This window comes from Canis aureus, chromosome 6, assembly GCF_053574225.1.
Source record: "Canis aureus isolate CA01 chromosome 6, VMU_Caureus_v.1.0, whole genome shotgun sequence".
Taxonomy (NCBI): domain Eukaryota; kingdom Metazoa; phylum Chordata; class Mammalia; order Carnivora; family Canidae; genus Canis; species Canis aureus.
In genome coordinates, this window is record NC_135616.1 from 63171389 (window position 1) to 63194813 (window position 23425).

General features: G+C 35.6%; 1 protein-coding gene across 7 annotated transcripts in view; it reads left to right on the forward strand.

Annotated features, from left to right (window-relative positions):
* The window catches only part of EDEM3 (ER degradation enhancing alpha-mannosidase like protein 3), a 72372-nt gene extending 51320 nt beyond the window's left edge, over nt 1–21052 (forward strand). The window contains exons 14-21 of one of the 7 annotated variants that reach the window (XM_077901952.1): nt 172–337; nt 857–1011; nt 1910–2009; nt 4307–4498; nt 6081–6246; nt 9687–9872; nt 11149–11196; nt 17072–21052. In XM_077901952.1, coding sequence (XP_077758078.1) covers nt 172–337; nt 857–1011; nt 1910–2009; nt 4307–4498; nt 6081–6246; nt 9687–9872; nt 11149–11196; nt 17072–17481 — 1423 coding nt within the window. In that variant the 3' untranslated portion in view covers nt 17482–21052. Of the gene's footprint in view, nt 1–171; nt 338–856; nt 1012–1909; nt 2067–4306; nt 4499–6080; nt 6247–9686; nt 9873–11148; nt 11197–17071 lie in introns of all 7 variants that reach the window. The other 6 variants (XM_077901953.1, XM_077901948.1, XM_077901949.1 and 3 more) reach the window with 6 other exon arrangements.
* The last annotated feature ends 2373 nt before the right edge of the window (nt 21053–23425 follow it).

A 23425-nucleotide genomic window follows, 5' to 3' on the forward strand; every position in this document is an offset into this window, starting at 1 on the left:
GGAATATTCTTGGAGTCAAGACTATTACCACTGGGGTATAGATAAATTCTATAGCACTTTGGACATCTAAAATGGTATAAATGTGTTTATTGACCTTGACTCTCTGTCTTTCAGAGTGTTGGCATTTGAATATTTTTATGTTCTTAGATTTATTGTGACTTTATATTTTAGAATGGATTCTTTCTTCTTGGCTGAGATGTTTAAATATCTTTACCTATTATTTGCGGATAAAGAAGACATTATTTTTGACATAGAAGATTACATCTTTACAACAGAAGCTCATCTGTTACCTCTTTGGCTCTCTACTACAAATCAAAGCATCTCTAAGAAGAATACAGTAGGTTATGTTTTTTAATTAAATGTCTGATTCTCTTGTGTTTCTTTTTCCAAGTGAAAGTAATCCATGAATAGAATTCAATAAATAGGGATGCCTGGGTGGTTCAGTGGTTGAGCACCTGCCCTCGGCCCAGGGGGTGATCCTGGAGTCCCAGGATCAAGTCCCACATCGGACTTCCTGCATGGAACCTGCTTCTGTCTCTGCCTGTGTCTCTGCCTCTCTCTCGCTGTGTCTCTCATGAATAAATAAATAAAATCTTTAAAAATTAAAAAAAAAGGATTTTAAAAAAAGAATTCAATAAATATATGTATGGTAAGAGGAAAAGTATACTTGATATTTTCTTTGTTTTCTTTTATTGTTTTATCCTGTATACTCTTACTACTAACTGTATTCTTGTTTTGTTTTCTTATATTGTTTATCTGGTATATGCTTAGATTTCATTTAGTGTTTCATTTGAACAAGCTATAATGTTAAGTAAAATAATTATTTTTATTTATGTAGCATTCTTTTATATTGTAGACTTCAGAATATACAGAACTGGATGACAGTAATTTTGATTGGACTTGTCCAAACACTCAGATTCTCTTCCCTAATGACCCATTATATGCTCAGAGCATTCGTGAACCCTTGAAAAATGTGGTGGATAAGAGCTGTCCTAGAGGCATCATCAGAGTGTAAGATGTATTATTTTTATATTTGTTCATATCAAAGTTAATTGTCAGTAAATGATAGAATGTAAGGAACATATAACAACTAAAAAGATATTGACTTAGGCCAAAAATATGTTGAAGTATATAGTTATCACTAATTAAAAATTATTCATCGGTAAAGTTAGATAGCAAAGTTTATTCTACAATAATGTCTGTTTTATTATGGAAATTTATTATGGTGATTATTTTGTTTATTGAACTAAGTATTAGTCAAAGGGTGGCATATAATAGTTTTTAACTTCTGTAGTTCATTTTTACAGAATAGTTTTGTCAGATGCTTCCACATGTCTTATATACGTAGAAAGTATTTTTCCTTTAATCTATAGTTTCTATCTAATGAAAATACAGTCTTTTTTGTTTTATTTAATATTTTTTGATGACGTGCTTATTCTTGGTTTTTAAATAAAATTTTTGGCTTAATGAGTTCATTCCCAAATAGTTACATTAGAAAGGCCATCAATAAAAAAATTTAAAAAAAAATTTTAAGTGAGTTTTATTACTCATGGATAGAACTATTGGTTTGCTTTTAAAATATTGGGAGAAAACCCTGTTTGTCAAGGAAGAAATCAATAATAACAAATCCCCAAGTCAACCTATTTTCTACCTTTAGATAGTTATAAGGCCAATGGCTAGTATACTCTTGTAGGTAGCATACATGCGTTGATAACTGTAAAATATATTTGAGAGCTATACTACTTAATGACCTAAGTTATATTTGGGAAAATAACTGTTTCTAGCTTTTCCAGTTTCACTAGTTCTAAAAATAGCATTTTGCAAATATCTAAAATTATTTTTATTTGCCTTAGGTTTTTCCCCAGTTCTGATTTGTAGTTTTTTAAGCCTTGCCTATAATTACTTTTAGCAGAGAGGAGAGTTTCAGGAGTGGAGCTAAACCCCCTCTGAGAGCCAGAGATTTCATGGCCACTAACCCTGAACATTTAGAAATCTTGAAGAAGATGGGGGTGAGTTTGATTCACCTCAAAGATGGGAGAGTCCAGTTGGTTCAACATGCAATCCAAGTAAGCCATTGCTGTACTAATTAGATACCATCTTGCCCTTTTTGGTCTTACCAACTTTAATGAGATAATGACATTTGGCTTTCTAAAAACTTAATCTGTGATTTAAATTCGAATTTTAGGACTTGGAACTATCTTGGAAAGCCCTGTAATTCAACCCCTTCATAGTACAAATCAAATCACAAACAGGTTGGGTAATTTGCTTAAATCTATAGAATCAAATGTAGGGCTCAAATCCAGATTTTTCTGTTTCTCAACCCCTTGTCTTTCCACTATTTTACTTAGAGCATAATCTTAAAAGCTAATAATTAGTTTTAATATCTCTGTAGTTTATAGTATTCTAGCTTCCAAAAAGCTACTGAATCTACATATTTTATTCATTATGGAAATCAAAATTTGCATGTATTTGTCTATGCCTAGGAAAGATAACGTGCCTTTTTGGGAAAATTCTATTGTTTTTTGCTTTAAAAGCTTTCATAACATGAGGCCTTTAATTTTTCACCTTATTCACCTTATTAGTACATTGATTCTGAGAAAACACAGTTTGCTAAATAATTTCAACCTGCAACGGTCCCCTATATCTGTTAATCTCAAATTCAGCCTTCTTGCAACCTTAGTTTCCCCTCAGATTTCTTTCTCATCTCTGTTGTCACTTCCATCCTTCCTTAAAGAGTATCCTGCCGGGATCCCTGGGTGGCGCAGTGGTTTAGCGCCTGCCTCTGGCCCAGGGCACGATCCTGGAGACCCGGGATCGAATCCCACGTCAGGCTCCCGGTGCATGGAGCCTGCTTCTCCCTCTGCCTGTGTCTCTGCCTCTCTCTCTCTCTCTCTCTCTCTCTGTGACTATCATAAATAAATAAAAATTTAAAAAAAATTAAAAAAAAAAAAAAAAAGAGTATCCTGCCTACCTCCTTATGTTGTTTCACTTACTGTCACTTCTCAGCAGTGGGAGTGGCATCTCTAGTTACATTACTTTCACTTATGCCACCAGTGACATAACTACCACCTACCACCAGTGGCCTCCTACTCTTTATTTGGTTGAATATTTTGTAACTGTTGACTGACCCTTTTTTTTAGAACATACCCCTTTCTTGACTTCCAGGGCGTACCAGCAACATACATCTTTCCTACTTTCTGTTCATTGCTTTGTGGATTCCTTTGGAGCTTTCCTTTTTTGGCACAACCACTCAACATAGGCACTACCAAAGAATCTGGATCATACCCTTTTTTCTCTGTATTCTTCTTTAGCAGTCACATCTATTTTTACAAGTTCAGCTGCTATCTTTGTACACATGATTTCTTAGCTATACATAGGTAACCCTGATTTCTAACTTTACACTTAAATTCAGCTTTAATCGGCCAGTCATACATGTCTGCATCTCTGTCTCAGTCTGCCCAAACCTGAATGAGTTATCCCTTCCTGCCCCCACCTCAGTCCAACTCTCTTCCATTTTGTGTGCTATTTCAATAGACCTAACGTTATTCTCTTAAGTCACCAAAACTAGACATATCCAGATAGGCTTGAACTTTTCTCTGTCTCCTGACTCCTTTCTGTTCTCTGTTATCATTTCACCCCCGTCAAGTCCAAAGGACTTTTCCTGTTAGGTGTCAGATTCCACCTTCTTTCCACTATAGTCAGGCCTTCAGCTTTTCCTCTCTCAAGACTCAATTCAAATATCCTTCTAAATATTTCCCAGATCCACACTGGCAGACTCAATCATTCCCTTGTCTGTGCTGCTAATCTACTTTCCCATTTGAGAATTTTATCAGAGGTTAATTTATATGGTTGTATACTCTAGATATAAACTTCTTAAAGTGAAAGACTCCCCAGTTCCTAGTCAAGTGCTGGGATCTTAATAGATGCATGATACATATATTTTGAATTTAGTGTGGTTATTGGTTCATAATTCCAAAGTCAGTATGAGGTTTATTTCTTAAAAAGGGAAGCAGTGGAAAAATCAAGCAAAGTAAGCATTTCAGCATTTGGTGGAAGTCCAATTCTCAATTCATATCAGAAGTAGTTTGTAGAACAGTGAAAGAGATGTTGAAAAATTACAAATGCTACTTTTGGAAAATATTTCCAGAAGTAATATTTTTAGGACAAATCAGGCCATAAATATTTGATAGGGACCGAAACTAAAAGGGGAAATACTAGAGTAGATTATAGCACATTAGTATTTAAGACATCAAAAAGTTGAATGTTTTCATTTCAAAAGGGTAAAATTAATCTGTTTTCTTCCTAGGCTGCTAGTTCAATTGATGCTGAGGATGGTTTGAGGTTCATGCAGGAGATGATCGAATTGTCAAGTCAGCAACAAAAAGAACAGCAGCTGCCTCCACGAGCTGTTCAAATTGTATCCCACCCATTTTTTGGCAGGGTAGTATTGACTGCTGGACCAGCTCAGTTTGGGCTGGATCTGTCTAAACATAAAGAGGTGTGTATACTTATAATATGCTTGTTGAAAATGAATGTAAAGTATGTAAGTATTGTCTAATTGCTTAGTCTAATTTAGTAGTTTTAATTAATATTTAATTCAAAGCTCAAATATTTACTCTCCCAATTAAAGTTAAAAGTATATCTTGCAAATTTTGAGTCATGTTTTACGTATATAACATGCTTATAGAATTTCATTTAAAATATTGCTCAGATACTGCCCAAATCTTGACCTATTCTCTTTGATATCTTTAATTTATCTAAAAATGTTTTTTTGTTTTTTTGTTTTTTTTTTTTTACTTTTTAACAACTAGTAGAACCTTTCACTGAACAGACATCTAACTTGGAGCTTTAACGTAGTACAAACAGGTAAAAGCGAAGGTGTTCTAGCTCAAGTGGCTTTGGAGAGCATGACCCTATAGTACCACTGAGCCAACTTGGAAGACCCACTAAGCTGGCCCAGCTCCTTAGTTTTTTTTTATTTGTTTGTTTGTTTTTTAACTTTTATTTATTTATAATAGTCACAGAGAGAGAGAGAGAGAGAGAGAGAGAGAGAGGCAGAGACATAGGCAAAGGGAGAAGCAGGCTCCATGCACCGGGAGCCCGATGTGGGATTCGATCCCGGGTCTCCAGGATCGCGCCCTGGGCCAAAGGCAGGCGCCAAACCGCTGCGCCACCCAGGGATCCCTCCTTAGTTTTAAAGTAGGAAACAAAGACCTACATTGCTAGGTTCATAAGTTCATTTGTTCATAAGTTCATAAGTTCATTTGATTGGTTGCAGAGTTGGGACTAGACCCAAGTAGCCTGATAATCTAAAGCCAATGCTCTTTGAACTCCATTATCCCTAAATGACACCTTTTTTGTGTGTGTATTTTAAAGCTATAAAGGTTTATAGATTGATTCATCCATTCAGCAACTCTTTTTTGAGTCCCAGCTATATTCCAGGCACTATTTTAGATGTTTGCTGTCTGTCATGTTTACAGAGTGCAGGTCCATACCTTCATGGAGTTTGCATCTAGGAGAGAGGGGGATATTAGTATCTTTACATTAGTATCTTTAAAATCAGTTTTCTGGTGGATTTAATTTTTCTGGGAATAAGAACAACTTGTGGATTTGTATAGACTAAATCCATTTTTTCCCTCTTTCAAAAATCTTTCTGGCTACAAGTGATGGTTTAAAAGTGGTTCCCAGCTATTTTAAGTGTAGGTATGGTTATGTAGTGAATCTGCCTACGGATTCCAACTTTACCACTTACTAACATTGTGTCTTTGAGCAAACCCTAGTCTCAGTTTCCCCATTTGTTAAATGGTGATATTATATGTATTATTTTTCTTAGAGTTGTCTTAAAGATCAGATTTAGTAATTTATGTAAAAATGCATAAACTGCAGAGCACAGTAAAATGTTGGTTTGGTGCTATGATATGCAAAATGTTGAAAACAAAATCTTATTCTAAATAAATATTGAATATGTTATCATTAGAAAAGAAATAAGGTCTATTTAAAGCTCTAGATAGTGAATTTTATTGACTAGATAGTGATTTGAGAAGATAAAAGGATATTTAAGTTACTTTTATTTCTGACAGACAAGAGGATTTGTTGCAAGCAGTAAACCATACAATGGTTGTTCAGAGCTTACTAACCCCGAGGCAGTGATGGGAAAAATCGCTTTGATACAAAGAGGACAGTGCATGTTTGCAGAAAAGGCACGCAACATTCAGAATGCTGGTGCCATTGGTGGCATTGTTATTGGTGAGTACTCCTCTGTGACATTGTGTTGACTAGGAGATCATTTTTAGGATTTTTCCTTGTATTTTTCAAAATTTTATCAGAGTTCATATTATTTTTACTTCACTAGACAGCGTAATGGATGGGTAATCCAGTGACGCTCTTAATTTCTGTGTATTGTATATGTTTTTTTAAAGTCTAGATTTGGCTTTTTGTATATTAATGCTAGTACAAGTACTTAGGGACAGTGTGAAGGTGGGCACCCCAAAGCACCCAACATCATGGATAAGAAAATGTGCTTTGAGATCCAAAGCCCCTTAAGGGCAAGAAGAAACAGGCAGAGGAAGGAGCAAGCTCCATGCAGGGAGCCGGACGCAGGACTCCATCCTGGGTCTCCAGGATCATGCCCTGGACTGAAGGCGACGCTAAACCGCTGAGCCACCAGGGCTGCCCTAGACAAAATCTTTAGAAAAATAAAAATAAAACTACCCATTCCTCCACAAAGATGCAGGCTTTGGAGTCAAATACATTGGAGTGCAGTTCCTGGCTCTGCCACAAAATCATGGTGTAATCTTGGCTCAGCTTTAGTTTATCAGTTTATTCAGAATATTTTTTGAACAGTTAAAATGGTAATATCTTTTAGTTGTTTGTAAGGTTTGAAGGTATATATAAAATTTCTTAGCATAATAGCTTACATATCATAGGTATAAACCCTAGTTGAAAGCAAATTCTTATTTCCTCAGGTCTTTTTCCAGTGAAATTACAAACTCAAATCATTTTACCTCTGTATTTCAACTAGCATATTCTGCTTTTTTATTTTCATAGAAAATCACTTATAACAAGAAGGCCATGACAGGGAAAATATAAATTTTTCTTTCCCTTTTTAAGATTTATTCTTAGAGAGAAAGAGCAGAGGTGAGAGAGGGCAGAGAAAGAGAGATCTCAAGCAGATTCCCCACTGAGTGGGGAACCCCATGCAGGACTCGATCTTACAACCCTGAGATCATGACCTGAGCTTGAAATCAAGAGTCAGGTGTTTAACTGACTGAGCCACCCAGGTGCCCCAAATTTTTCTATGCTTTATGTATATAGTTTATATTCAGAAAGAACTAGAAGACCTGAGGTCACATCCTAATAATGAACTTAAAAACTTAAGTTTTTATAGCTTCTCTCGCAGGGGAAATCTCTTTTGAATTTTTTTTTTCTTATTAGGATAGATTTCCTTTATGAATTCAAGGTAAATAAAAATTAAGGTGTTTAAAATAGGATTGTCTTCAGTGAAAATAATTAAGATATTTAAAATAAAATATTAGGATTTATTTTAGTGAAAGTAATTATTTTACTATTCCTTTTGGTTATCCCATTTAGGTACTAGTGTTGATTTATTAAGTGCATAGATCATTAGCTAAGTATATAGGAGAAATTCTGCTTAATAACTTAAATCAGCAATTGGCAAACTATAAGCCTGTAGGCCAAGTCCTTATCACTGCCTGTTTTTGTAAATAAAAGTTTTATTGGGACACAGTCATGCCAATTTGTGTAATATTTTCCTTTTTTTTTTTAAGATTTTATTTATTTATTCATGAGAGACACAGAGAGAGGGGAAGAGACATAGGCAGAGGGAAAAGCAGGCTCTCCATGGTGAGCCCAATGTGGAACTTGAACTCAGGACCCAGAGATCACACCCTGAGCCAGAGGCAGACGCTCAACCACCGAGCCACTCAGGCATCTTCCAATTTGTGTAATATTTTCTGTGCCTACTTTTGAGCAACAATAATGGAGTAGAGAACTGCATAGCCTAAAATATTCAGTCTTTGCCCAATTACAGAAAAAGGCTGCTGATGTCCAACCTAAATCATCTCTCCATCCTTGGTTATTTTCCACACTGAGATTTCTTTTGAAGAATTTAATAGCTTGTCAACACAACCATTTTGAATACCTCTTTATGAAGACTTTAAAAATATAAAATATTTTTTAAAAAAGGCTGGAATACGTGTGGAATAGTTTAGATTTTCCCTCTAATTCTCATGATTTTTTATACTCTGCAAGGTTTGTCAAGTCAAGTTTGTTTTCTTTAATAGCTGTTAGGATCCTCTACTGACTTCTGTGGATAAACAAATAACGGCAATGATCCTTACTTTCAGGAAATTTCATTTTTAAAGGGAAATTTTCTTGTATTATAACTTCTTTTCTCTATGTTTTTTGTTTCTGACCAAGTATTTTGTTTGGTTTTGCTGGTTTTCATTGTATATAAACGAGCAAATTAGGGCTTAGTTGTTTTATCCCAAGGACTAAAAGTAAAAATTATCTTAGAATAATCATTTGGCTGCAAGAGACTATAATTGATTTAAGATGGTTTAAGAAGGGAGGTTTGTTTCTACATGGAACCAGATTATTTTAATTGAATGCAAGAATAAGAAGTTCAGCTGAGCAAAAATCATCAGTAACCATGATAGCGTTTTTCACATCTTTCTCATCTCTGGGTTTTTCTACTGTCTTCTTGACATCTCTTTGCAGTTCTGCTTCATTCTCCAGCTTGTCACCAACTTGCTCCCTCTCTGCTCATTAGTTCCAAAAAGGTCACCCTAAACTTGCAGCCTCAGCCAATGAGTCTGTCACCTTACTAGGTCACCATCCACTGCTAACTGAAACAACCCTGTGTGCCACTTCCAGGTCCTCCAGAGAGACTGAGAGTCAGGTGACCATGCTTTGTCCAATCAGTTATCACTAAGGAGGCAGGTCCTATGTGGTATTCTCCACTTAACAGGACCCATCAGAATAAGCTCTCTGAGAAGGGACAGGCGGGCTTCATCTGGCACGTGCAATTAGAGGTGGGCATGACTGGCCCACCCAGGAAAATAGTATTTAGCCTCCCTACTGCAGTTACCTCAGCGGTGTAAAGTAAAAGTAGTAGTCACCTCAACTTGCAGAGGAAAAACCACAGTCATCATCCTTCTTTGTGAACCGTATGTAAACAGTAACTATCAATTAGTAGTTTGGTAAATGCCATTAAAGGAATTCTTAAACAACAATAAATTTCATTCATAGTCCTGTTACTATAATCCAAGTCTTTGAATGTTTCTACTTCTAGGCTTTTTCATAAGCATATGGAAGTTCATAGTCAATAGAATTTTCTGTTCTACTTTTTTAATGTAATAATAATATTCTGTTTTTCTGTATGTTCCATCAAGCAGTTAGTTATAATTTATAATAGTTCACAGTTCACAATTATAAATGTCTGGTAAACCACTTTAGACATAAATCATTTGCTTCTTTTGAGTTCTTTCCTCAGGATAAATGAGAATTCTAGGAGTGGAATTAGTGAGCTCCAAAAGTATGTTCATTTTTATGACTCTTGATGCATAAAATAAATGCTGCCAACAGGGGAAAATAGTAAAGATTGGTCTATAAATCTTTTTAATGGACAGATATTTTTATGTTTGCTGTATTCATTTTCTGGCTAGATGACAATGAGGGGAGCAGCAGTGATACTGCCCCTCTGTTCCAGATGGCAGGTGATGGAAAAGACACAGACGACATCAAGATCCCCATGCTATTCTTATTCAGTAAAGAAGGAAGTATCATATTGGATGCCATCCGGGAATATGAGGAGGTGGAAGTACTCCTTTCTGACAAAGCAAAAGATAGAGGTAGGATTAAAAAAAAAATTGTGTGTGTTTTTTTAATACAGCATTCATTTTACTCCTTTGATAACAAAAATGGATTACAAAAAGTTACTTTCGGTTCACTGGTAAAACAGAAGATGGTTTCAAAATATAGTTTTCTTTTGGAAATAAAGGTTATAAAACATTTATTTTGCTTTGCTGACTTAGGATGGTTTTAGAATTATATTTTTTATATGTAATTTATCACTTTTGCTATGGTTCTGACCAGTGATAAAAATACAGCTAATATATCAAGAGAGTTCATTTAAACATCCACAAATATTCACCATTCAATTCTACTGATACTACATCTTACATTTCTTTTACAAAGAATAAAGAGATTATATCAAATGGTATTGTATACAATATAATAGTAGCAGGACACCAATAATCAAATGACCACTGTCTTGGTGAAGGCAGTAAAAATCTAGCAGCTTTATCCACTGAGGTGTAAGTTTATCACATAGGGATTTATAAGTTACAAGAGTTACAACTGGGTGTTGCCTGAAGACCAGGGTAGCATGCCTTAATTCATGACAATATATAATCTTCTCTAGGCCAAAATATTTGTTAGTAATTTAAAAGCTGTTGGAAATACAAATTTTCGTACAAATGCAAGGTCTTATTAGTACTCTTACTAGTAAGAGTAGTACTCTGTCTTGGTTTTACAAAGCCCAGGGATAGTGGAGAAGTGAGGGAAAGTGAACCATCAGACATAGACTGCCATCCAACATTTGGGAGCAGTCCTTCTTATCCACTGGAGCCCCTGGAGAGAGAACTGTACTTCTCTCATTACAGGTGTACATGGCTGAAATCTTGGGATTTGTGCAAGGCTGTTGAATCCCTTGGGATGTTTATTTGACAGCTAGGTAGGAAATAGATTCAATTCAGTGTAACTTCCAAGTAAAATAGTAAAAAAAGTTTAGCGATAATCTAGTGCCAGCCAAATCAGTGTTTTGTTGTCTTCTTGTAACATTTTATTCTTCTTTGAGATTCTTTCACATGTCTACTATTTAAGAGCAATGAAGTGAGTAGGATGAATGTAAGGGTGTATAGATGGAAACAGAATTGAAAGGATTTCTGATCTTAAATCCTCCTGTGTTCCTGACTATTTTTTTCCCTGAGTCCTTTTTCTCACTTAGATCTTCTTTCCTACTTATATGCATTTAGGCACTCAAAAACAGGCAAATTATTATTCCATATAACTCTTTAATGCCTTTGCTTTTTTCCCCCCTGTTTTGTGCTACCATTGGAATTTCAGCAGCAATATTAAAAGGTAAAATGATTCCAAGCTACATTATTAATAGTAGTAAGTATCTTGTATTAATAAGCTTTAAATTATATATATATATATATATATGTCTGTGTATGTGTGTATACACACACATGCATGTACAAATATATAAATATATATAATTTTGTTTCAGTGCATACCATGATAATATCTGGTTTAATGTAATTAGATTATTTTCATGTCAGCTGTCCCACAATAATAATTCTTTATTGATCCTATCATAACAAACCCTATGAATTAAATATCCATAGAATAGATGAATTCACTAGTCCATGTAAGAGTCAGTCTAACAAAGACGTTTTGGCATGTATCACTTTTGATCATTTTTATATGAATATAAAGTTATAAAATATCAGCTTGTTTTAAAAACTCATATGTGTGTAGGGGTGCATGGGATTAGGACTACGAGGTCATAGTAAAGTATGTGCTTCTCACGCCAGAGAAAGAATAAGAGAAAAGATAAATTCTGCTACAGGTAGTCTTCCCCTCCCACCTCATCCATTGAGGATATATCCAAGACCCCTCAGTAGGTGCCTGAAACCGGATAGCATATTGTTCTGTATATATACCATGTTTTCCTATGCATACATACCTCTAATAAAGTTTAATTTATAAGTTAAGTACAATAAAAGGTTAATAACAATAACTTAATAAAATAGAACAGTTACAACAATATGCTTTAATGAGATTTATGTGGCTCTGGTCTTTCTTAAAATATCTTCTTAGACTATACCCATCCTTCTTCTTGTGGTGATGTGAGATGATAAAATGCTATGTGGTGAGATGAAGTGAGGGCAATGATATAGGCATTGTGACCTAGCGTTAGGCTGCTATTGACTTTCTGATGCTGTGTCAGGAGGAGGATCATTTGTTTTCCGACCCCAGTTAACTGTGGGTAACTGAAACATCAGAAAGGGAAACTATGGCAAAGGGGGGAGGAATTACTGTATGAAAAATATAATCTGAACAGTATTCTTTTAAGGACTGTGCAGTAAAAGGGCTTTATTTTAAATGATATATTTTTTAAAGTTTTGCTAGTCTAAATTTAGTAAACTGTGATTCTGTTACAAGTGATCTTTTGACAAATCTAAAAACTCCTCTTTTTGTGTAGCTCTTTCAAGAACTGTACAACTATATTAACAAAATCAATGTAACAAAATTACCAGTGTAATGAAAACTCAATAATAGTTTTATTAAATCAACTACTTGATTCACTTAGGAAAATATCCTAAGAAGTTGATGTCTGTAGTGGTTATCATTAATTTATCCTGTGCCATTACTGCATGCCCCATTGTTTTATTTCTGCATCAGCATCAGCTAGTGCATTCTTTACAAGCATAGATTCCAGAGTCTTACTCCAGAATATTAAATCAGACACTCTGAAGGCAGGGGTCCAGAATCTGAAATTGTAAACAAGCATCCCAGGTGAATGCATCAGCTACACTTTGAGAAGCACTGAACAACATGAAGAAGGCATCTCTCTCTATCTCTCTCTCTTTTTTTTTTAATTTCCCAGATATGTATGAACCATATTATACCATCAAGGGTACTAGGATTATGTAATATAATTAGCATCCTTAAAATCAGAACAGTAATATGCCCTCCAGATTGCCTTTTAAAAATCTCAGTCCACAAATACATACTTCCTTTATAAAGTTACACAGTTTTCATTGAGCAGTTCTTCCCACATAATTGATACAGAAAATAGAAGCCCCAGAACAAGCCCCCCACTTCCACTCTCACCTTCTTATTCAGACGATAAGTCTCAGCCATTAATACAGAAATATCTGCAGTAGTCCTATCTGCTAGCAAAAATGTTCAGATATCTTACTACACATTCTTCTTCAGAAGTCAAGCATTAGTAATTTATCATGTGGAAATGTTGCTTCCTCAGGTCAAACCAGTCATACTTCTAAAAGTTGAGCTCTTCACAGAAGTTTTATTATCCTGTCTCTCATGTGTCCTGTCTTTTCAAATTTCAAGAATTATTCTAACCCTGTGCTCACCAACAAAGACACAGTGCTGTTGCGTTTAGATCCAAATTTAGTTAATTTAAGTTTATAATTAAGGGTCAATTTCCTTTTCTCAATAGTATTTTCAAGGGGAAAAGAATCATCATTTTAAAGTTTTCATACATTATCATGCTTGCAGTTTACAGTATAGGCCTATGGTGCCTTGAGAGCTGTAGACAGACGTTTTCAGGGTTACTCCTGTATTTATATCTACCTAATAAAGAGGTAGACAGAGAAAATGAGGGAAATAAAAGTCCCATGGTTTGAACTGCTATTTAAGTCTAGCAGTGTTATTTTTCCTAAGATTTGCCCTCACTGAACTTGACTGGGGTCAATCTGCCTCTAAAGTTGAACTGCAAAATTTAGCATGTATGCAGAAGACCTCTTTGCCTGGAAAGGAGCATCTGAAAAATTCTTAAGCCAAATTGATACCTGTACCCCTTCTACAACCTGGCATGTTTTCTTGTGCATTTTTGTGTTTGCATATCTCTTCCCTTTACTGAAATGCTTATCAATCCCTATCCCCACTCCCATGGCCCATTTCCTCTTTGAGGACATGTAGCCATCTTACATATCCAGTTTAAACACCATATTTTGTGGAATTTTCTCTTACTCTCCTAAGTAAAATTTAAGGGTGTCTTTTAAAAAAAGATTTACTAATTTTAGAGAGTGAGGGGGGTGCAGAGGGAGAAGGAAGGAGAGTCTTAAGCAGACTCTGCGCTGAGCACAGAGCCCAACATGGGGCTTGATCTCAGGACCTTGAGATCACGACCTTGAGCCAAAACCAAGAGTCGGGTGCTCAACCAACTGCGGCACCCAGGTGCCCCAAGGGTCTTTTTAATATAGTTCTACTTTGACATTCATTATATCCTGCTTCTTTACCTGCTCTCATCTCTATAATCCTTGCTTTCAACAAATGCTGGCTGTACAGATGAATGAATGAATGTAGAACGTCCAGTCTCTTAAGTCTTTGCCAAGGCTCCCCTGTCCTATTATTATTACTATTATTATTATTATTATTAAAATATTTTTAAAAATTTATTCATGAGAGACACACACACAGAGAGAGAGAGAGAGAGAGAGAGAGAGGCAGAGACAGGCAGAGGGAGAAGCAGGCTCCATGCCCAATACGGGACTCGATCCCGGGACTCTGGGATCACGCCCTGAGCTGAAGGCAGGTGTTTAACCGTTGAGCCACCCAGGCATCCCTGTCCTTTTATTATTAAAACTTAATAATTTTCTTGTCTTTTTATCTTGAGACTTTTTTCCATTCTTGTTTTGCTTCCTGTGTTTCTAATACACCATTCCTGAATTTAATGATGTAGTTGTTAATGCTCTAAGGACTATGATACTCCATACTGGGTGCTAACCCACACCTTAGAATAAAGATGTGAAGCAGTGTGGCACACTCTAACTCCTTCCTTGCTTTTGTTTCTCTATCATCTTTATTTTCCTGATTGCTGCCTCTTTGCTATATATCAGATAGTCTTAGTATCTCCTCTGTCTCCAGACTTGCTCTTCTTTTCCACTAATCTGTTTACTCCTATGCCAATAATAAAAGTTGGCTGTTTTGAGTGCATTTTGTTACCTGATAAGGCAACTCTCTTCTCACTCTTTTCAAAACTTTTTGACTTTCCTTTGATATATAGTCTTCCATAGGAACTTCTGAATAGTTCTGTCTCACCCCAAAAGAAAACAAGACAAGTAGAAATGGGGTTCATTTTGGAATTGTGTGGTTATATGCTTTACATATAAATAGGAAACTTTTGTTAAATATTAAGGCTTGCCATGCAGAAACATACACTTATCTGTAAATGTCATCAGATCTTATTTTCTTTTTTTATACAAATTATTTTTAAGATTTTATTTACTTATTCATGAGAGATAGAGAGACAGGCAGAGACACAGGCAGAGGAAAAAGTAGGCTCCCTGCAAGGAGCCCGATGTGGGACTCGATCTGGGCACTCTGGGATCACACCCTGAGCAGACACTCAACCGCTGAGCCACCCAGGTGTCCCTTGTTTTATGTTTTCATTGAAATTTTATGGTATTAAGTAATGTAGGTCTTGTACCTTCCATAATGTAATTGTTTTAGTTTTTATGTTTATTATGAAAAAGGTACTTAATTTTATTTCTAACCAGTTGTTACTATAGAGAGGTTATTTTCTTGTCTTACTTTTACACTCTTTATCAAGTTCCTTTATCATATTAATGGTATTTTAAAAAATTAACAGTTGCTTTGAGTTTAAGTATATACGACACAGTCTGAAAATAAAATTTGATCTATTCTTTTCCTATATTTACACGGACTCTTCTTTTTTCTTATCCTATTATATAGTAGCTAGATTTCCAAAATAATATTACATAATATATGTCTCTAGGGTAATTTTTTGCCAAAAGCACGATTTTTATTACTAGATGAGACAGTACTACATACACCTTTTCCTATACTTCCTAACTAGATTAATACAATCTAGAAGAAAACTTGAAGGTTTTTCTTTTTGTTCTCCCTTGAACTTAGAATAGCCTAGTGTAAATGAATGTGAAGCAGCCAGCTCCTGCTCTCTCTTCTTTGGTCCCCACAATGGCCTTCCTAATTGTTGAATTAAAGTATACCTTTTCCACAACCTAGAAGAGAAAGAGAATGTGGGGACTCCCCCAGCCCCCAAGAATTTGTACTTCCCTAGTCAGGTAATCCTACTTAACCAGGGTATACATAAATGCCCCTGTTTGTACCTTCCTGCATGCCTGTTTCCTTTAGCTTTTCTAGTTTTAGGATATGTCCATCTCCCCTTCCTTCTTTGGCTAATTATGTTTTAAATCTCAGCTCAAGTGTCACTTTCTGAAGTAAAACCTCAACTGTCCTTATTCTTTCCTATTCCCTGTAAGCTTTCCTAGCAATGTAAAACATGTTACAGTTAGAGCTATTTATTTTTTGTGATTATTTGTAAATGGTTTCCCCAACTGGACTAAAAGATCTGTAAAGGTAGGACTGGTGTTTGGTTTTGCCTCATTTATCCCTAGCACTTTGTACAGTGCCTGCCACACAGAGAGAGGACACTCAGGACCTATTTGCTGACTACTGCCTACAGAGACAGAGGAGGATGTGGCGCATCATTGCAATGCATCATTGCGATGCGTGTGCTTTCTTGCAGGAACCCTAAGTAGAATGCCTTTAGTGGTTTCACTGTATATTCATTACAAGAGGTTTAGCCTACTATTCAGCCTTCCAGTGGATTTTAAAATGATATCTTATAATTTATAGACCTACAATAACAAATACAAGTTTTGTAAATAATCTCAGTTCTTACTTGTCTTTATGAAAATATTTTATCTAACCATATTAATACCCTCAGATCATCCAAAATTTTGTATTATTGGCATTTTCATGGCTTACTGAGTGGGAATTGCCCCTTTTAAAAGAATATTGTCTTAAAATATAGTGATGATAGTGTTGTTTAAAATTTATTCTATTTCATATGTTCTCATGTACCAGCTTTTTTGAATTTAGATATTTAATAATAAATTTTAGACATATAGTGTAAATTTATGTGCACTTTAGTAATATTATTTAGTGTATTTCTTGGCGTTTACTAATCCCGTTGAAGGCATTGAAACAGTTATTAGAGTCATTCCTTTCAGTTTGGAAGAACATTTATTTTGTACTGTCACATTTTACAAAATGCATATACAGGAAAAATGTGATTACATTTTGTAAGGCTTTTACTCTTCAGCATTAGTGTTCACTGTTCTGTGTTAACATGCTTTTCTTTCTCTTTTATTTCTTCATTTTATTGCAAAAACCAGTATGCTCTTAGCTACAATAGTAAATATTTTGAGTGGGAAAGTAGCATGAAGCTTATTTCTTTCATATACAGATCCTGAAATGGAAAATGAAGAACAACCATCCTCTGAAAATGATTCTCAGAATCAGAGTGCTGAACAGATTACATCAAGTTCTCAGGAGGTTGATTTGGTGGATCAAGAGTCTCCTGAGGAAAGTTCTCTAAACTCACAACCAGAATCATCATCTCCAACAGATACAGACAATGCTGCAAGTGTTTCTGCTTCTGAACAGAATTCTAACCCCGTAGAAAACCATGAGACTACAAGTCTTGATGGTGAATGTACAGATTTAGATAACCAACTTCAAGAACAATCAGAAACCGAAGAAGATTCCAATCCTAATGTTAGCTGGGGTAAAAAGGTCCAGCCTATAGACTCCATATTAGCAGACTGGAATGAAGATATAGAAGCATTTGAAATGATGGAGAAGGACGAACTATGACTCACTAAAAAATCTGATGGTAGGTATTTAAAAAGAAGAGGCAAACTGTGGTTCACAGACACCCTGAAACTAAGCAGGCTCTCTAATGGGAGTCTTTAAGTATGGTGATGAGCAACCACGTTCTGACTGAGATAGTTATAGGAATCTGGAGCATGCTGTGTTAGAACTGACCTTGCTTAAAACTGTCCCATCCAAAATGGAAACTCACAGTCCCTCCCCCACCCCGATCCCCACCCCATGACAGCATCGCACCACCCTGCAAGCACCTCAGGCCAGGAAAAAGATTGCTGGGCATTCCTAGGAACCAGATTTCTGCAGTCTCTGGGTAGACAAGAAACAAATTCAGTTAATAGTAGAGTGGAAAATAGAAATTTGTATAGCTTTCTAATTAAAGGAAGCTCGGCTTTCTTGGTTTGGGTGTTAGAGGCTCTTTTGGGGAAAGACAAGTGAGTATTGTAGACATTCTGGTTATGCTGCCTTCACAGAAACACTCAAAGTGACCTAAGTGGTTATGAAGCAAATACATTTATGGTGAAGACAGCCTTTGCTCATCACTTTCACTTGCTTCATTGTGTAACAAATGATCAAGATGACTTGATTTTTTTCTCTTTTAACAATGTCCTTTTCATTTAAACCAAAGGTGAAGCCAGTATACTTTCTCAGTGAGTTCTCTGCATAAAGGTTAATCATTGGGACCAGGTAAAAAGGTCATATAATATATTATGGAAATTGGTTACTTAATACTTAAGAAAAATGGAACAAGGGAGAAACTATAATGTAATATGAACTTGCCATTGGGCCTTCCGTAGGGAAAGCCGTGACTACTCTGAAATGGAACTTAAAGTTCTATCCTTGTCGGGTAAATTATAAATCTTTTCCAGTTCATTTCTCTTAGAGGTAATTACCTCTAGCCATCAGCCTTACTCCATCCCATGTTTAGTATGCAATTTGAGCCACAAGGGCCATATCGCCAAGAGCTGAATACATTTTGTTCCATTTTTCTATCTTAGGGAGCCATAATAAAACTGTGGTAGTGATCTAAAAATCCTAGGGAAACTACTATTTTTCTTCTTTGAAACTATGGTTTCTAAAGTTGCACCTGAGTCTGTCACATTTTCTGTTGAATCATGGTTTTTAAGGTTTGTTTAAAAGAATTTTTTAACAGATATTCCTTCTGATATGGACTTGAAAATTAATCTATGGTAACCTGTGTAAGAAACTTACACAGTAGCAACTAACATATAGCCATACAGCGGAATGAGAATTTAGTTTCCTTTTTTGGGTTGGGGGGGGTGGTGGTTGGCAGTCTGGTGCTGGCCTCATTTAAGTTTTAAAAACTGTTGTTGATATCCTGTAGACAGCCCTGTAGTTGAAATCATGGTTTTACTCATTTTTATTTATTTTTTAAACTTACCTAAATCAGTTCTAAAGGAGTATTTGTGAGACTTAATTTTCTTTCTCTTTACCATGACATTACATAATAATCTTTTCTTAAAACACAGTTTTGAGGTACTGATGAACTTAAACTGTATATGGAGCTGTTGAAAGAACAGTGCTGTATTGTAGTTATGTATATTCATGTACAGTATGTCTTAGATCCCAGGTAAACATATTCTTTTATAAGAAGATAAATAGCTGCTTTCAAAAATTCCAGCTAAATGTAATTGGGTCAGTGAGTAATAAAACTAATAGAGAATTCACTTTTTTTGGGGGGAGGGATGGGGAAGAGTAGTATTATAAGACCTTTATTGGCCCTTAATTAAACCTGACACTAAAATGGATATTTTAGTCTTTCTGCATGTGAAATTTGGTGTAAGAAGATAGAACTATAATACATACAGTATATGGAAGGATAGACATAGTGCTTTGTTCATACTAATTGCAAAGCTGCCAAAATAGCTGAAGCTTAATTACTTGACTTGCCTTGATTTATAGGACTGGGGCTTGGAGAAAAGGAGCAGATGTTCCTCTAAGACTTTTATTACAGAAGCCTTATATACATTGATTTGATTTTGTATTTGTAGCTCAGAGCCATTGTTGTCTAAACCCAACTTTTCTAAGTTAACAACAACACAATTTTTTCCCCCAGCAAAGACCTCATGGTATACAGAGCCAGCTCACTCTCCCTGCCTTTGGCCATTAGGGGGAGTTGTTGCCATTCATTAAAGTCTAGAAGCAAATTGTTAACTTTTTTAGAGAACTGAATCCTTTAAAAAAAAAAAAAAAAAGGAAAAAAATTAAACAAATTATACTTAACACCCAGAAGGGATCATACTTAGTTTTTTCCCTAGTTAAGAAGGTATAATGTTCAGCTTCAAAACTCCCAGCATTATCATTAACTCCACATTCTTACTCGACATACTGCCATGAAGTTGCTTTTGAGTTCATTAAAAAATTCCAACAGCATTAGGTGTTTTTTTTTTTAATGTTTTGTTTTTTAAATACCTTTGATAGACATTTTATTTACTTCCTAAATATTCAGGGGACTCTGTGAGACCTTGAATTTTAGAAACATCTGGTCTACCTCAGTTAAATGTTGACTGCATAGAAACAGAGCTGAAGTGATCACCACAGCCATAAAAATTGTTTGACTAAGAAGGATTTATACAATGTTTACAAACCTGGAATCAAGTAAGGATTTTATCTGAAAGTGAAAAGTTAGATATTAGAGTAAGTATTTAATTCAGGTATTTTCAAGTTTTAAACTTAGCTTGTTTACCTACTAAAAAATAGCTGTAGTTTTTTCTGCTTATGAAAATCCATTGAAATGATACATCCTAATTTGCAATAACTTTCCCATAAAGTTGTAGGTATAACAGAATTGTAATTTACTGGATATGTTTAGGATGGGATATTTTGTTGGGTAGGGTTTTTTTTTTTCTTCTTCTTCTTTTTAACCTTTAATAGGCTTCCAACAAGAGTACAATTGTTTCAGAACAAATTGTTTTTTGACATTATTCTTTTCCCTTTTCCTTCACAGTATTAGAGAGTAAAATGAAAAATTGTACACTTTCTGGTTTTAATTTCTAATATAATTATTCTTTTGAGAATTTTTTAAAAATTTAAATTACCATCAATGCCCTTTTTACAATAAAACCAGCATTTGTTCTCTTACCAAACCCCATGCCAGATTCATCATAAAGGAAGCTCAGCATAAGTAAGTCAGATAGTGCTTATAATTTGGGAGGTAGGGGGTGGGGGGAGCTGATTTAGTAAATATTCCAACCGGTCGTTTTATGCACAAGGCTTCAGTCAGAACATAGAAAAAAAAAAACATTCTGTGAATGAAATATTGTATGTTCAGATTTTATAAAAGACATTTTTAAAAGCCCAATTTACAGCCGTATATTTTCTTATGATGTAATTTATGAAAAAGATGTCTGTACTAACAGGTGCTGTAACACTACTGTTGTTGGATTTTATTGTTTGGTGATAAATGTATACAATATTTCTAAGGGAAACTATGTACTGTGATGTAAAAGTCTGGGCAAAATGTATATAATCCTTGTATATAATTGTGTATTTGATTATAATTACTGATTGTAAAGATTTAATAAAATATGTAAATATTCTGGTCTAGTTTTAATTTGGGTTTTTAGCATCAATGTGCCTATCTTCATACTTTGGTATCTTTAAAAATTTTTTTTTCACCGGTCTGTCTTCCCTTTAATTTTTATTTTACCCCATAGGAGTAAATCTGGGGACAATTTAGGGTACAGAAATAAACATTGAAGAGTTCCACAACTCAAATAGTGCCAGGGACCCTCAGAGCAGAGACAGTTAATAATTCACAGTGTCAATATTGATAACATGTTTATGTTTTGAGTTTACTGAATAAAATAAATTCTTTTGATGTCATCATCCAAAGTAATCCGAACCTCTCCTATTAATTCCAGTGAGGTTATTTCCTTTTATTTTTTTTATCTTTAAAAGATTTTATTTATTTATTTGACAGAGAACACAAGCAGGGGGGAACGGCAGAGGGAGAGGAAGAAGCAGGCTTCTGAGCAGGGAGCTCTGATGGATGCAGGGATCATGACCTGAGATCATGACCTGATCCAAAAAAGCGGACGCTTAACTGACTGAGCCACCCAGGCACCCCCCAGCAAGGCTACTTCCTTTTAGCAGCCACTTTCAGATACTGTGATACTGTACTTTTATCCGTACTGTTCCAGAGTTTGTGAGCACAGACATCTTGAAAAGCCTAATTGTAATCACTATTACCTATTGATAATTGCTTTCTTTAAAGATGAGCAAATTGAGACCTGAAGTTCTAAGCGTCTCACTCAAAGTCCCACATTTGGTGACTGGGCAATGGGATAAGAGCCCTGGTCTATTTCCTGAGCCGATGATCCTTCCAGGGTACCTTCTCCCTTTCTCTGTCCTTACCCCTTCTCCCACCCCCATTACAGTTTCAGCTCACCTTTTGCTCAGCCATTACCTTCCCACTTGACCACTTTCTCCCCATTTGGGATTGAACTTTAGAAATGGTAGCAGCCATTCTCAGGTTCTCAGTACATTAATTCTTGTGTCAGCATACCTCCATTCACTGAGGACAATGCACTACTATTTCAGGAAAAGTTTAAAGGATCTAACAGCATCTCTTGGAAGATCTTGGAAGGGGAGGTTGCCTTTCTTTCCTGGGTAAAGCAAACTTAAGAGGTCTCTACTAAGAGAAGCTAAGTATTTTAAGGGTTGAGAATCGTGTCAGCATTTACCTGCTAGTAACATTTATAGTTCCCAAAGCTTGGCTCTTGATTTACTCTAAGCCTCAAGGTCTGTAGTGTTCATCTAGAGTGAAGAAGTAAATGGGGGCGGCCACTGATAGACCCTTGGGGATTCTTTTAATTCATAAAAGAAAGTCCTCATTGTCTCAGATGACAGAGATGCTTAAGTTAGTGGCAAGACGGAGTATAATGCTAAAGGAAGAAAAAGCTAGGACTGTGTATATATGATCTCTGTTGTATACGTAAAGAGAGATTCATTTATTCAACAAAGACTTAGCACCTCCTGTGTGCTAGGCATTGTCTGGGGCGTGGGCAACACATAGTGAAAAAGAGAGGAAATAAATACGATGATGAGTTTATGAAGAAAAAGAACTTACAGTGAGAGGATGGTGATGGAAATCAGCATGGCGTAGAATTCCTTTGTAAATAACCAAAATATTATCCGTGGTTATCTCTGGATTATAAGGCGAATTCTATGTCTTTCCTTGTAACTTTCTGAGCTTTCATAAGTTTCCAAAACAAGCATTATAATTTGAAGAATAAAAACCATCCAGGTCACTTAGAGGATAAAAGGGAGAAAGAAAAATAAACCAGAACCCACCTGTACTTTGCTTTTGCACAACTCAACAAGTCCCTGTGTTCCAGAAAGTTCTCGTGGACATAAGCAGTGGAGGGGACAGCAGAATACACCACCCCAAAATATGCCACATTGGCAAATTGATTTATTTTATTTTGAATTAAAGTTACTTTAAGAAATAGCCAGTGCAAAAAGGGTACTCTGACCTTCCTTTGTGCCCATGAAAAGAAGAAATAAATCTCCCATGTGAAAGGAACCCTCCCTGTACCAGGAGGCTAGAAGGCATCCTTATTACCAGAAAGGGAATTTAGGGTCGAGAGGGTTGTCAAACAAACGTTGTTACTTGTTCACTAATTTCCTACACCGAGTCCAAACTCTTTTTGTCTTGCTAATTCTTCACAAACATATTACTTCCTTGTCTAAAAGGTATAAAAAAGCTGCCTGCTTTGGTCACTTATTTGAGTCTCATATTTTTATGGGTTCCTGTTCATACCAAATTTAATTTGCTTTTCTCTTGCCAATCTGTCTTATGTCAAGTTAATTATTAGACCAGCCAAAGAACCCAGAAGGGAAGAAAGGCTTCTCTCCTCTAAAGCAGCAGATAGCTGGGACTCCAAAGGTTTATCAGGAGGGGTGTGTG